At 38.0% G+C, this 15,404-nt stretch overlaps 1 protein-coding gene across 4 annotated transcripts in view; it reads right to left on the minus strand.

Moving 5' to 3' along the window:
• The window catches only part of ptpn4a (protein tyrosine phosphatase non-receptor type 4a), a 60,429-nt gene that overhangs the window by 3,072 nt on the left and 41,953 nt on the right, over positions 1-15,404 (minus strand). For 3 of the 4 annotated variants that reach the window (XM_067515441.1, XM_067515442.1, XM_067515443.1), the window contains 14 exons: positions 14,754-14,842; positions 12,672-12,735; positions 10,598-10,797; positions 9,485-9,553; positions 9,217-9,351; positions 8,394-8,555; positions 4,627-4,786; positions 4,084-4,167; positions 3,857-3,913; positions 3,451-3,607; positions 2,622-2,788; positions 2,192-2,282; positions 1,935-1,996; positions 300-446 (listed from right to left, as the gene is read on the minus strand). In XM_067515441.1, the coding sequence (XP_067371542.1) occupies positions 300-446; positions 1,935-1,996; positions 2,192-2,282; positions 2,622-2,788; positions 3,451-3,607; positions 3,857-3,913; positions 4,084-4,167; positions 4,627-4,786; positions 8,394-8,555; positions 9,217-9,351; positions 9,485-9,553; positions 10,598-10,797; positions 12,672-12,735; positions 14,754-14,842 (1,644 nt within the window). The remainder of the gene's footprint in view (positions 1-299; positions 447-1,934; positions 1,997-2,191; positions 2,283-2,621; positions 2,789-3,450; positions 3,608-3,856; positions 3,914-4,083; positions 4,168-4,626; positions 4,787-8,393; positions 8,556-9,216; positions 9,352-9,484; positions 9,554-10,597; positions 10,798-12,671; positions 12,736-14,753; positions 14,843-15,404) is intronic. The other variant, XM_067515440.1, reaches the window with a different exon arrangement.

The raw sequence follows: 15,404 nt of genomic DNA on the forward strand, positions 1-15,404 counted from the left end.
GTGCGTCTTTGCAGTCTGCTTAAAATAATCAAATGCTTTGGCAGCAGAATAAAAGAGTTAAGAATTTGACATGGACATGGATCATATTAAGCAGTCAATATTTTTGTAGTAAACTGACAAATTCAATATCAGATAACCTGGGTTTTGTCAGGCAAGCTGAGTTCCAAGATATCCAGCACTCCTCTTACATTTGAGTATATGACTGTGCAGGTGTAGCTGCACCTACTAATCCCAAAGCAAATGTTTTAATGGACCATATGTGGTGCCCAGTCCGGTCTTTGAAGAAACTGTCTACATACCCGCCCCCTCTCGACCTGCGTAGTCAACATGACCACCATGGTTGAGCCCTGTTCCCAGGTCATTTGCCAAAAGTCAGGGCAGGTATTGGGTAGTGGGCCCTGGCATGCTATGTAGCGGTTTATCAGACTTGAGGCTGGAATTTCCATCTTGAGGGGGGGAAAAAAAGGGAGAGAAAGAAATAGAAAAAGAGAATTAGATTGTAGGGCTATTACTTTACACCTTTTTGTTTGTGCTTTTCAATTCAAAAGATGTACTTCAACTTTGGCCAAAAGGCGAATAAAACCTTCTTAAAACATGATTATCAGCACTTAAACATCAGCAGTTAGTGTCCTGTTTGTATATGACATTCAGATGCATTCAGTCAGAACGGGTAACTTTATTGTGACACGCAAGTCTGAATTGAAGGTATTGAGTTTGAAAATGTTTAATGAACATAGACTTATATTAATTAGACTTATGCAATGTCCTGTTCTTAGGAAAGCTAGTATTAGTAAATTTTCAATTTAATTACAATTTCTTAAAAATAAAAACATTTTTAGTTGGCTCATGGTAAGGCACAAAAGAGAACACCTCAATAAACTTTTAATATCATCAGCCCGTAAGTTTGTTTTTTTTAAATAAGGCTGATGGTGCTTCAGAATACCCTTCTGTGGCAATCCACATACAAAGCAAATCGAAATTAAGAGTCACAAGTGGACATTTTTCCACTTTTTATATGACTGATCAATGTTCAGACTGACAACAGGCAGCAGAATTAAAAAATGATAGCACTCATTGGAAAATGTATTAGTGGTTGCAAAGGGCTGATTGATGAGTAAGAAGTAGCAATAAGTGTCTTTTATGCTCACACTCACTATTAATTAAGCCACATAGACAAACAGTGATTCAACTGCAAAATATATTTTAAATGCCAATGCATGAACCAGACGCTTGGAAAACATTTTCCTTCACATAATTATTTTCTAACGAACTGCTGTTTATACCATGCTGCAGCCTTTCCAGTCACATAACAGCCCTAAAAGATTCCAAAAAGTAATTCCAATATTGTACTCAGCCCAAATAGCCCAATTATAAATCTACAAGGTGCTGCTACGTTAAAAAAAAATGTGTGGCTGACTCAAAGACATGTAAAACATTACCTCACAATGATGTAAACTCACTATTGATGGAATTTCAGACTTTTTTATGCTGAGCCACATCAGACAGCATGGCTCAGCAGAAACAGACCACTCTTTAGGCTCCCAAACAATTCTTTATTTAGTACCACTTATGACTTCAGCAACATTTAGCTATGATTTGAACTATGATTGGTATGTGTACGTTTATATTACTTAAATTATTCAATATATTTATGTTAACCCTTAAAATTTCAAGTATACATTTATTTTACTTAAATTGGTGTAAAAACTAACACATAAATATTTTATTTATGCTGTGCCAACTCATTCGCAACCAGCACATTACTATTACTCGCTTGTAAAATGTTGTAATCCATTCTGGCCACCATAGAGTGTGTTATGACGCTTAACTAATGCAACCATCCACTATGCCTCAAAAGAGCAAAACACAGAAAATACAACAAAATACAAAAACTAAAAAATCTGAAAGTGCAGAATTGGGAGGAAAAAACTCACATTGATGTAATTTGCATTGATGTAGTCATCTTTGCTTTTAAGAATGACCCGCGTGGCATCATCTGCAGGCAGAGAGATAGAAAATAAGAGGGTACAATTGCAAGACAACAAAGGGCGAATAGCAAAGGAAGAAAGAGAAGAGTTTACAAGGAAAACAGGAAGAGAGATAAAGTGATGAGAAGATCAAAAGGTTATGGTTGATACGGTTACAATACACAAGTCAACAGAAATAGAAAGCTGTATGTGTAGTCACGTACAAGGAGAGATGTCTCTGTAGCGATTTTTGGAAACGTTCTGAGGTAATTTGGCACACAGCATAGTCATCCCTGGCCTTTTCCTGTATAGTTGCTGTTAAGAAAAATGAGCACATACGTAAATTAAATTTCTGAGTGCAAATGTATAAAAACATTTCACATTCCACAAGGTGCACATGAGTTTTTTTGTACTTAATAATTCTCTTCAATAATAGCAAAACACAGGAGTTAAACAGGGAGCTGTTAAGTGATAGTCATTATAAGGAAGTAAGTTTGTGGAATGTGGAGGAAGAATTTGTGACAGTTCTTTGAGAAAGTAAGCCTATTAATTAATTAAACTACTGAAACATACTGCAAATGCATGTGTGTATCTCTGTGGGAGCAAATATATACACATGAAGTCTACTTTTGTTAACTATTCTGTCTTTCTCACATCAAACTGTGCCAATATGGCTCCACTGCTCAGGCCTTCCTTCAGTGTGACCATAGAGTCCCTCAGAGCATGTTGGTCTAGCTGGTTGGGGTCCTGAGGGGACTTCTCAGGGATGTACTGAAAATCTGGCTCTGAGTCCACTTTCTCCTCCACCACGTCATAGATTGCTGAATGGGACAGGGAAGAAATATGTTACAGTTGCATGCGGCTGTGGCTGAGTTCAGGAGAGCTGAACTTTAAGAGCAAAGAACACTCCCTGGCCACCTCAATAGGTACAACTGTAAAATCTAATGCAATTCACTACAGCAGATCTGCTGTCAATCATAGTTTTATACATTTATAATTTTTCTAAGTATATTTAGCATAAAGTATACTTATACTTTAATATAAGTATAAGTATTCATAAGTATATAACATTTCTCAGTTTTTAAAGTAAAACTGTCAGAAAGGTGATAATTCTATGTGTTTATTATTGAGAGTCATGGCCTGTGTCAGTGGTGGAGTTGTACGGAAGTGCATTATATTAAGGGAATGTTTTGGCCTCCTCATTCATTTTGAAAAGTGTTGAGATATTTGGACAATAAAGCTGATTTCAATAAAATCTAATTTTTCTACAAGCTAATCTAAAATTTCAAGTTGTTGATCTGACGTTAGACGCATAAGCTCTTGCTCACGAGAAACTCCAGCATACGTTTGCATGACATCAGGGCTAATAAAAATTAACAGGAAACTTAATTAATATGCATTGTTACCTGTCAGTCTATCACATGTCAAACAAGTCAGATGGTAAAACATTTCACAGCAGGTCTGACCAATGGAAACAACTCACCATTTGGTCTGACCAATAAAATGAGCTCCCCAGAGTGGCTCTCACAACTGGCCTTGATGAACATGACCACCTGGTCATGGGTGTGGTCGGATATGTCACGCCCATTAATTAGGACCACCTGGTCCCCCTCATTAAGGCGAGGCACACACAGGTCAGCCTAAAGGGGTTAAGAGAGGAAATTAAGTAAACTGAACACAACTGGAGGCAGACAAAGGTGAGGGTTTTTGTGCTCCTGAATTTAGTTAAAAATGTTTAGTCTAAAATATGTTTACAAGTGTGAGAAGATATATGCTCATATGATTATCTTATTATACACCCCGCATCAGTGATTGAAAATAAAGTAGGAATGGTACCATATTTCCTCATCAACTGATTTATGGCTCATATGTGGTGGCTGTTCACTTACTGATGTTCCTGGAGCAACCCTAGACACAATGATGGGCATCTTCTGGTCAGCTCCACCCTGAAGACACACAGACACAGATGTTAAAAGCACAAATCACTGTCCTTTCATCAAATTGACATCCTATATCTTATGAGTCCTTGGCAAGAAAAAACTGTGCATGTAAAAAAAATTAAAAGCAAAAAAAAAAAAAAAAAATCCCTTTGATCATAACTAGTATAAGGCCTGACCTTGACATTAAAGCCAAAACGTCCATGTTCATCAGGTCTCATCTTGATCAGGACCAGATTATCATGAGGGACTACTCCATTCAGCTGAAAAACATTTGAATAAATACATCAAAATTGAGTTACAATATAACCTTGAGATTAGGAGTTTCCATGATTTCGTAGCCACTTTGGTGACGAAGAAACATTAAATTAAGCTTGGTCTATCACATAAAATTTGTAATTTTACAGAGACAACCTGTGGGAGGAGAGACTACCTGTGGGTAGGTGTGAGTGTGTTGCAGTTGCTAATACCTGTCCATGCAGTAAATGTGTGGGATCAAATCTACAAGCTAAAAGAGGCTAAACAAGACTTATTAATTCTCTCTGAATTCACATTACAGAAAGGGGTTTAGTTAAAATATCAAAACTAAATGTTTTAGGGGAAAAAAAACACAATTTACAAAAATATGACAGTTTTAAACTACTATGCACTTTAGATAAATAATAATAATAATAATAATAAAAAAAAGGTAAATTATTCATGTCTTGTGTTGCAACACTGACCGTGGTCTTGTCAGCGTTCACAGGAACATCATACATCTCATTGAGATGGTTGTCCAAGAGACTCTGTTGAGAGTGGGCCTGGATTATCTGGCTCAAGGTCTTTCGGCTGAGTTGCTTGGGGGGCAGAGCTGGAGGTGGTCCATCCACCCCTTCTGGAGACCTTTAGAGAGTCAAAATTAGGGAATGACAGGGAGGAGAAAAATATAGAAGAGTCAGGAAAAAAATGGTTTAATGTTGACAATAGTTTTTTTTTTTTTAAGCAGAGTGAACAAATGTGTTCCTGATTTACTGATGTTTCTTCTGCCTTCTTAACTTACGCATTACACCTGTACCCACAGTGCTTTATTACCATTATAAATTATTATGAAATTAATCTCCAAACTTGCTTTTTAGCAGCTATAAGTGCTGACAAAATAGGCGTGTTTTAAAGAGAGACAAACTTGCAGGTACAAAAAAAGTGACAATACAAAAGGTATAGCAAGAGGTCTTCCAGTTTGTTAAAGAGGTGGGCTGTGGGGGGAAACATGGAGAAAAAGAGCTTGCAAGAGACAGAGGGGCTTAATGGGAATGTGTTAGTCACAATGCATTAACCTCAACAAATGGACTGCAAAAGGAAGGAAATCAGCCCCTTCCTAACACAGTGAGAGTCTACGGTGAAACAGCATGGTCGGTCAGGTCAGGCTGTCAGCAGCATCATGTCTCGCTTTCTGGGGGGTAAAAGCCAGTCATTTCACTTTATGTTTGGCTCTTAGGGGGCAAGTGCGTATGAGTGTGTGTACAGGCACTACTCAAGGGCAGAAGCATCAGTCAAAGAGCATGGGATTTGTTTTGGCTGCTGCTACTGGTGCCACTTTAGGTCTCAAACACACATCTAAAATATTATGGGTCAAAACCAGGTCAAGTTTTCAGAAGGAGGATATTGCACAGCAGGCCAGGGCTCCACATCCTGCTGCATTACTCTGTTTCCTCAACGTGACAGACGTGTGAAATGAATATGTCTACAAAGAACATGATTAAGACCTGCTTTCAAATGTTCCATGACTTAGGACAGAAAAATCACATGCATACTTGCGTCTGAAACCTCAAGAAGATAAACTTAAAAACACTTTCAGTGCACAACAAAGACATTTTGTTTTAAACAAAATGATCTGATTGGCATCTTTGGGGGCCTGGTGGCTCAGGGGTTGAGCATTGGGTTGGGACGCTGGTCCCGAGCACAGATAAAAATCAAAAAACTAAAAAAAAACAAAATGGGAGGTTTGCTTTAGGAAGCGCATCTGGCGTAAACAACACAAGCCAAATCAATGTACGGAACATTACTGCTGTGGAGAACACTGAAGGGACAAGCTGAAAGCCACTGATCTTTGATCTGATTGGCATCTTTGAAGCAAAGGTCTTATTATAGCATGCAAATTTCTAACAACATACCATACAGTTCCATGTAATGTTGTGTTACAGTATAATGTATAATTGTAGCTTTTTGTTCCCTCACACTGTCAAGGAAATGAAGACACTCTGTTGTAAAACCATCACTGTAATATGCTGTGGTTTGCTAAACAGATAATTTTCGCTCTACAAAACTAAAAACAGAAAATTATAGTGAGAGTGTCTAAAGGCTATGACTTTGTTGTGTTGCTGATGTGTTGAACCAACAGTGTATAACCATGGCTCAGGAAAGAAAGCAGAAAAGAATTTAGTTTTATTTAGAGGAAACTCTGGAGAAACTCTGGAAAAATTTGGATTATGGGTCAAAGAAAAGTAATCAACATGAAAATATAAGTTCCCAAATAGCGTTTGTATATAAATCTTTAAGCTTAGGTATGTCTGGTTCTCACCCGAAAGAAAAAACACAATCTAATATGTGGGGCAACAAGGTAGTTTTTAGAGATTAGATTTAGAACTGATAGCTCAGCAACACTAAATATACACAATGTGTATACGTGTGTGTGTGAATATACGTGTGTGTGTTTATATATATGTGTGTGCGTGTGAATATATGTGTGTGCAAATATATGCAACTCAACTATCTGTGATTATGAGAGTCCGTGATTTCTCTTCTAATCTTTGAGGTTTTATACGGAGATAAAGAATAAACCAATTTTTTTGATAGAGTGGAGCATTTATTTGGGCAAGAAAAGTTTTCACATTAAGACATCATGTAAACCGCTAAGTTTAATATTACTCATCCTTACTTTATGCCCACTGTTTCTGTGTACTACAAACTGAACACTGCTCTGAGATCAATAGCATTTTGATGTCTCACTTACAGTAATAATGTGTAGATTATAACAATAATTGTTAAATAACACATTTCAAACGAATCTGTCAACAAACTGGGACAGGATGGTGAAAAGGCTGATGACCATCTCCAAAAAAGTTTAAATTCTAAGTAAAACTTTACAATTTGACGGAAATTTTAGGAATTATGCAAGCATAAAATGTTGTGTATTAAATATATTAAAATGGAAGTGGAGATCGAAAACATTAACTGTTACTATAGATAAAGCCACTAAAATAACCATCCTGCTTTGGCTTTGTAACACGATGAGCCAACAACTTGGCGTGCGTGTGTGTTTGTAGAGCTTTGTAGGCAGTGGAACTACCACTGCAATGTTACTGCAACCACACTAATTTCTAACTGAGAAATGTTATAATCTCTCTCTATTCTCTCCATTTCACATCTTTTGCCTCATTCAAAAGTAAAACACACAAACCAGAGCAGGCCCACAGATTCTGTGCATCTTAGATCTGTGGTTCAATCTGAGCTCAGTACCGCAAAATGGTGCAGAAGGGAATTTTATTTTAAGCATTTATTACGTGGCTTTAGGTTTGTTACTCATCTGGTCACAACAATAATTTAGTCCCAGGTAAAGTAAAAAAAAAAAAAAAAAAAGTGCAGTAATCATATTACTTATGCTATCTTTTTAGCCACAATATTGGGATACAGTATTGTATGTTGTGTATTGTGTTATGTTTCTCTCATGTTACAGCACATATGCAAGTACAGTATATTGTGTTTCTATATCGTCAATATCACACTGACAAATCCTTCTCACAGGGAGGAATCATCACAATATACATTGGGGACAATAGGACATGGCAAAGGATTATTTTAACTGACCTTTTCCTAACTTATAGTTAAGTTTTTCCCAGGCATTTCCAACCGAGATGACACCAGGTGTGTTATCAAGTGTAACTTACAAATATTAAACTCCTGAAGGGCACACCACACCTTGAGACAATATTTGTAGTGACAATAGTTAGAAAATGACATGCAGAAAGCAGACACAGACAGACAGACTCTAATTTCTAGTTCAGCCCTGCTGTACGACCTCTCCACCCTGTTATACGCTATAAACACATTTTACAGGCTGTTTTTCAAAGGGTTCATCTTTCTAACAGGACCAGCTAAGTAACACAGGGAGAGGGTGTAAACTGTTGGGAGAAGCCACAGACACAGAGAGACATTTATAAAATAGTCAACTCAGCAGTGCAGTCAGACAGAGTGGCACTAACGCTAATTAAATTTTACTTCAAAATTGAAGGACAGCTTTTCAGAGAAATGCTTAATTTATGAGGCATTGAATTTACAGTGAAATTTACCGCTGTTTTTCAAAAAAAAATTAAAAAAAAAAGTGGGTGAGATATGCTACAGAAAATGGAAAGGAAAAGGGAAAAAGGGGAGAACAGATGTAAAGATGAATAAGGCAATGACTTGCCTCAGAAAAGCATAATTTAATTAAGCGCCCAGCAGTTGTGAGACTTACGGTGTAGAGTCCAAGCTGATGCTGTTGGCCTGTGTGGATGACGCTGACTTGTGATTGGAGGAGAAGACAGGCAGGCTGGGTGACGCGTGAATCACATGATCAACAAGATGGCCAACGGATGATGGGCGTAGTCGTGTGCCCTCTTGTACAAACAACGAGTTCCTGACAAACACAAATGCACAAAGACACATAATGTTAATAACGCTGGGGATACAACTTCTACATTTTTTGGTGCTGATGGGAATGTGTGTTGCTTCAGGTATCACACAGTACCTGAAAGCTGGAATGCAATGGATAATCAGAACTGCACTCTTATTGACTCAGATTTTACTAATTTTTACTTTATCACTTGTTATACTCCATTTTCTTTAGACAATGCATTTAACTAAGAGAAGGAATTGTCTCATTAATCAGAGTAAAACTGACATCATAATGACAAAAGTATTGGAACATTTATTTATAAAATGATTTACTCCACATTCTGAAATACAAGATTAAACAAAAAGTGTATCGAATCTCCAGCACAAACACTTGCCAAAACAGTCCTGCAACATGTTTTCAGTGGTTAGTTTTGCAGTTGGCAGATCTGGCTGTCATTTACCATAACAGAGGCTTATTTTCCACAATAGGTTTATAATAACAGCAAACACATTTTTTTTCCTTCTAAAAAAACTTTTTTTTAAAGTAACTTTAAAAAGATTTAAAAGAAAGAATAGCCCTCATTATGTTGAATATGATTACATTACATTTTCCACTCTAATAACTGTATAAAGTAAAGCGGACTCAAACTCATTCTGGTATAAATCCTGAAACGTGGACTCACTGATTGGGTGTCCCAGGCGGTGAGCGAGTGGGCAGGCTCTGGGTTTCCAGCCTCTCATCTGATAGACTGTTCCTGCTGACTGACTCCCAGTCAGTTCCACCCACTAACTTCCTTGCCAGTGGCTTGCTGGGAGACCTATTTACACACAAACATGAATCCAATTGCATTTAAAATTAAAACAACTATATTAAAGTTCATTACGAGGTAACTTTATCCCTAAAGGCTTGTAATGACTAGACTACATTAATCCCAAAATACTTTCCATTACCTGGCAAATACTCTGTCCTTGATGCCTTTCTCTTTTCCATACTGCACAGACTGCACCTCTGTCCGCCCACTAGGGACAAATACAACAAAAACAACATTCAGTGAAATGTCTAACTCTAAATGAAGTGAACCGCCGTTCACATTATTTTAAAACAATGCTTACTTGGCCTATTTCCCCTAAATGAAACAGGTAGTGATATACAATGCACCACAACATTAAAACTATGTGGAGATGTCAGAAACAATTCACATGTCAACAGTAATTATTGTTTTGCAGAACAACTACATTGGCTGTTTCGGAAAATTCTGTCTCAAAATAAACAGATTATTCCAAATAATAACATCAAAACTACTCAGTATCAGGTGATACATTGTTTATAGCATGAAAACTAAAGTGTCTCTTCAATGATAAGTCAGTTAATGCTGTTTGTCAAAGGCAGACACACATCTACACATAAACTGTTAAGAAAAAAAACATGACAGCAAGGCTCATTCACGTTGCATCACTTATGCTCAATAATGCATGACCAGAGCCCCAATTCTCAGTTCATGTTTCACTCACAATTTACAGAAAAAGGAAATAGAAAGTGTCCTCAAAACACTCAAAAGTTACACCGTTATTTTGTGTTACATATGTTTTGCTTGAGAAAGGAGTGGCAGCAGTGGTATGGATCTATGAAATTACTTGCTCATGGACTCCAACACAAACTATTTATGCAAAACTTAAAAGACTGGCTGTGAGGCCAAACACAAACAAGTTACTTTTTCCTCATTTTTGAGGTAAACCATACATAATTAAGTTGTGGTTTACTGAGTAAGGTAGCTTGAGAGACAACCACTAGCCTTCGCAGTAGTTCAGCCTCTTCAACATAAGTGAAACAACTGCATTAACTTCCAAACCAACATGCACTTCTGTTAAAGAGCCCTTGAAGTGGGACTCACACTGAGAAACGCACTGAAAAAGACAGACATAACAACAACAACAAGTCTGGATTATGTACAGTATGTGTTTGTGTGTTTGTATATGCTGATGTGTCCAAGTCTGAATGTGTCCTCTGCCTCTAGCACATTCTCTGTGCTTTAAGTTCATATATGTGTATCATCTTGTTCTTACCAGTATCTAAACTTTGAACCCAGTGTGAAGTAGTGAGCAAAGAAGTTTTTCTGTGGAGGGATGGGTCGCTCCAATCTGAAGAAGGTGTGGTGCTCCACACAGGCTTTCCATAGGTTCTTGCAGGCCCGATAGTTGACCATATTAAAGCCCAGCAGAGTCTCCCGTGTCTCTGTCTGTTTGCAGAGAGATGTGAGTGAGCCCTGCATTTTTGAAAGTTCAGGTTATCAGAAATTCAACAGCAATTTATTTGCATTGCTGTAATGATTTACAGTGTAGATCAGTGACAATTAATACAAATAAAAAAAATGCATAGGTTTAAGCCAGTTTCCCAACTTTTGTGTTATCAACACCACCATCAATTTCCAAATTTGTTTAAGATTTAACAGCTGTTTACCCCTTACTTTTAGCAGTTTTAAAGGTTTATTCATTAGTTTTAGCAAACTTACTCCTCTGTCTGTTATCTATACATCCTATCCGCTAATAGTTTGTTAGGGTGGAAGCTGCAGCCAGTCGTTTACCGAATTTCTACCAAGGCAATTCCAGAAACCAGTTGTTTGGTTGTTGAAAGGCCGGTTTTAATTCAGAAAAACTTTGAAAAGCGTTGAACTTGACATACATTTTTTGCTGGTCTAAAACCAAGTATCACTTATGTCAGGGGCTGGGGATGAAATTATCATCACCATCACCAATTAGACCAACATTCATTATAACCTGGCTCTATGGTCACTGTCTAGAAACAGTGTCAAACATTGCTGTCTATCTCATTGTTTATCTTTCACACATTCGCAACTGCACTACGAGATGTTACAGCTGACTCAATAGGTGAATTTTACTGAAATAGTAATTTCTATATTTTCAGTTTAGCAAATCTACAATATTTCCACATACACAACCCCAGAGGCAACCTGTGGGGTACTATGTTACTAATGTTTACCACTGTTTCGAAAACCTAAAAATATTGTATTTGTGGTGAAAATAAATATCCAACTGGTGTTCAGCTCTCTGTAGAACTGATTTATTTTTTTAACTTAAGAAGAGTCAATAAGGAAACAGACAGCAGGGGGTTAATCTGATACAGATGCAGCTCAGCTAACATCTACTGTACTGTATCTACAGTAGGGCTGGGGCGACGCGTCGGTGTAATTGATTATTTAAATACGGCAACTACCGTAACTTGCATCGATGCTTCATAAATAGGGATTAAGATGTCTGTATCTGGAATGTTGGTTGTAACAGCCGAGAAGTGTTCAACCACTGTGTTAAGTTGTGCGTTACTGTCAGGGGTTTGATTGGTTTACGGGCTCACTGAGAGCCCAATCCTTGTCATAGATGCTTAGATGTTGGCTTGTTTTGATCCAGAATGCTGGCCGGTTTCAAAATCTGGTCGTCGCAGTGTTTAATTTTCATGTGCAGCCATCACAACCGTGAAAACAAAGAAAAGTACAAATTTTTAGCAATGACAGAACAGTGAAGAGCAGGTGTTTTGGGCTTTTTTTTAATAGAATAACATGTTTTTTAACTAAAAGCTTGGTCCCATTTTATTCATTGGAGTTGTGTAAAGCACTTAAGGATTCAATAACTGTGTGTTTTGGCAAGATTTATCATCTTGCTGGGTATGAACTTTAGTTACATTTTGAGAAACAGTTTTTGCTGTGTTATTTCAATCTTAAATTATATCACTGGAATTGTGGGGTTGTCTGCTTTCTAACAACGTATAGTTTGCCGAGTTTTGTTCGGGATAGACTTGTGCAATTGTTAAATACTTCAGGGGACCATGTCTTTGTCCTGCGGGTGACCCAGTGAATAATAACAGATGGGAAAATAATCTAGTTTATTCAATTAAGCGAAAAAATAATCGATTGAATAATCGACAAAAGAAATATATAGTTTCGTGCAGCCCTAATATACATTACACTAAATTCTACTGTACAGTAAAACACATACGCTAGATTATCTCTGTTCTCACACTAGACACAACTGTGGAAAAGAGGTAGGTGATAAAAAGTGTGTCTGTGTGTGGGAGTGGTTGTGTGTGTGATTGTGTTTGTGTGTGGGTGTGTGTGTGTAAGCTTACCACCTCTCGTCTCAACTGGATAAAGAATTGTTTGCACTTGAAGGAGATTTTCACAATTTTCAACCTGAAAGCAATAATAAAAGGGAAGTTATTATGTCCATACTATATGTGTACTGTGTATTATCTACTCATTGTCTAAAGACGTAGAAATGGTCTAAAATCAGTAGACCACACACGTGCAGCCATAGTACGAGCTCTACTGGTGAGCGGCAGAGTAACATAATCCCTTTCCAGAGCTCTGTTGCTGCTGTGACTCATTGCTCCCTGCTAAATATATTTTACATACTTACTCACATACTCACACACACACACACACACACACACACACACACACACACACACACACACACACACACACACACACACACAGGCAGAGTGTGAGTCATGGCCTCTCTAAGTGTGGCTCATTTGTCAGGCCACTGCTAACAGAAATAGGGAAAGGCACAAATCTAAATGTCTCCCTTTCTTGTCAGAGATGCTCTCTTTCCAAGGTTCCCTTGACTGTACCTTATGTTACAATTTAGTTTATAACAAGAAAGATGAAAAATGGAAGAGAATGAGAGTCTGCATGAAACATGTCAGCAGCTGTAGAAACAGTCACCCTTTGATACAGAGGGGACAGAATGAAGAAGAGAGAATAAAATCAGGGAGTGAAGGGTGGACAGACACTTCTGACTACAATGCCTCTGTCTTTCTTCCTCTCACTCATACATGGCAGTGGACAGCTGTTGAGGACGCCGCTGTTGGTCTCTAAATTTAGCCCAACTGCCTGGATATGCACAAATGCACACACACGTTTGTACTTCTACACACACAAATTAAACTGTCATTCTACAAACCCTATGTAAACACATACTCAAGCTCATCTTGAATATCATGCTGTTACATTGATGGCCACACGCATGTACAGAATGTATCAGCTGTTATGTGCATTTGTTTAGGGTGTGTGATTTTCTTAAGCCTACACAGAGTTACAGGGATTTGAGTGGTTAGTCTCCAACCCCTGATACCCATTAACATTTAGCCTCCCAGAGTGCAGCTGGAGCAGCATGCAGCATATGAGGGATTTCTAAGAATCAATGCTTTGGAGGGAGAACAAGACCAAAATACATGAAGAGTGATGACAGTAAGTGAATTAGATGGACAGAGGCAAAAAGTGGACGATAGTGGAAGATAGAAAGCAAATTTGCTGTCTTTAATATTTCCAGGAATCATAGTTATCAAAGCCCTCCCCCTAGAAAAGCCTTGTGAACTCATCTGCAAAATTCTTGAAAAGAGCAACAGAGGCTTTACACATTAATATGACATGTCACTATGTGAGAGGTTACCAAAATATTACACAGCATATTTCTTAGCAAAAATGGCTCCTAGAGGCAGTTCAAGTGGATCTTGCAGGAGATGTATTGACACAGTGGTGGGTTTGTGACAAGAACAGCAGTTCACACCCTACAAAGCAAGCCAATTCAGACTCAGCAATTCCAGTAGAAGTACTAAGAGTGACTTTGCTTTTGAGTATGAGTAGTATGAAAATATCCAGGGAGATTGTTATTTAATCATTATTTTACTTCTAGCAGTGCACTGTTTCTCAGCCACACAGACCATTCACACCTGAAAGCTGTCAGGTTTTTGTGCTGTTGACCACAGAGTAGCTGCGCTAAAACAGTTGCTTTTCAGCAACCTCACTCCTGGGATCCCAGCACATGCTGCTGAAACTGTTTAACAACCTTCTTTCGTTGAGTCTCTGAAACAGCAGCTTGTTTACAGGTATACGTGCTTGTTTAAATGGCATGTATGTTTTAATTCTGATATCCCTCTACTTCTGTGTATTCCTAGCTAGGAAGAGAGGTGTCGTCCTGAGGTGTCCCCCCAGGACTTAGTACTTTGCCCTCTACTGTTCATCCTTTATGTGTTCTAAAACACAAACATTCTAAATACTTGCACTCACATACATTTTTAGTTTATTTTTTCTTTTTACATCTTTTTTCAGATTAGATGAAGGTAAGGGACCTGCTTATTTAATGACATAATGTCATTTTATGTCATGTTATGTCATTTTAATTTCTGGATGTACGTGTTACTCACCATGGGAAATAGTTGATCCGTACCCTGTTCTTGTAAATCACAATGCCTGCAGACATCACCCCAATGAAAATCTCTGTATTACTCTGGTCCTGAAGAGAAGGGAACAGTGTGTGTGTGGGAGTGTGTATTTAGTGAAGGTGGTTGCAGGGCAGCAGAGTCAAACAGAGGCACATAGAGAGTAGGAAAGTAAGCAATGGGAGGGGGGAATAAGAAATTTGTGGAAAGGCTTCCACGCTGCTACAAAACAAGGAAGATCTTGTTAAGAATAGCCTGGCCTTCCTCTTTGTCAACCTGCTTCAAACCGGGAGTAGATAAGGTGCTGAAAGAAACCTACACAGGTGGAAATCAGATTCTACACAACTAAGTAGGTCTGGGAAGGTTCAGCCCAAGAGCTATTAAATATCACAAGTCTTTATAACATGTTTCAAACATTGTTGTAATTGCTATCCTATACAGTATGGATTAACCTGCATGTGCCATGTGATGATGATTATGAGAAACTTGTTTGACTTGTTTTGCTTTATGAAAACAATCTGGAATGTTTGGCCGATGACATCATTTTTCTCAGCTGTTGGTGCTGCTAATTGTGAAGTTTTGATGTGACAAAGTTCATCAGCATTTTGAAACAGCCATGGAATTCCTGTATTTTCT

This window comes from Channa argus, chromosome 9, assembly GCF_033026475.1.
Source record: "Channa argus isolate prfri chromosome 9, Channa argus male v1.0, whole genome shotgun sequence".
Taxonomy (NCBI): domain Eukaryota; kingdom Metazoa; phylum Chordata; class Actinopteri; order Anabantiformes; family Channidae; genus Channa; species Channa argus.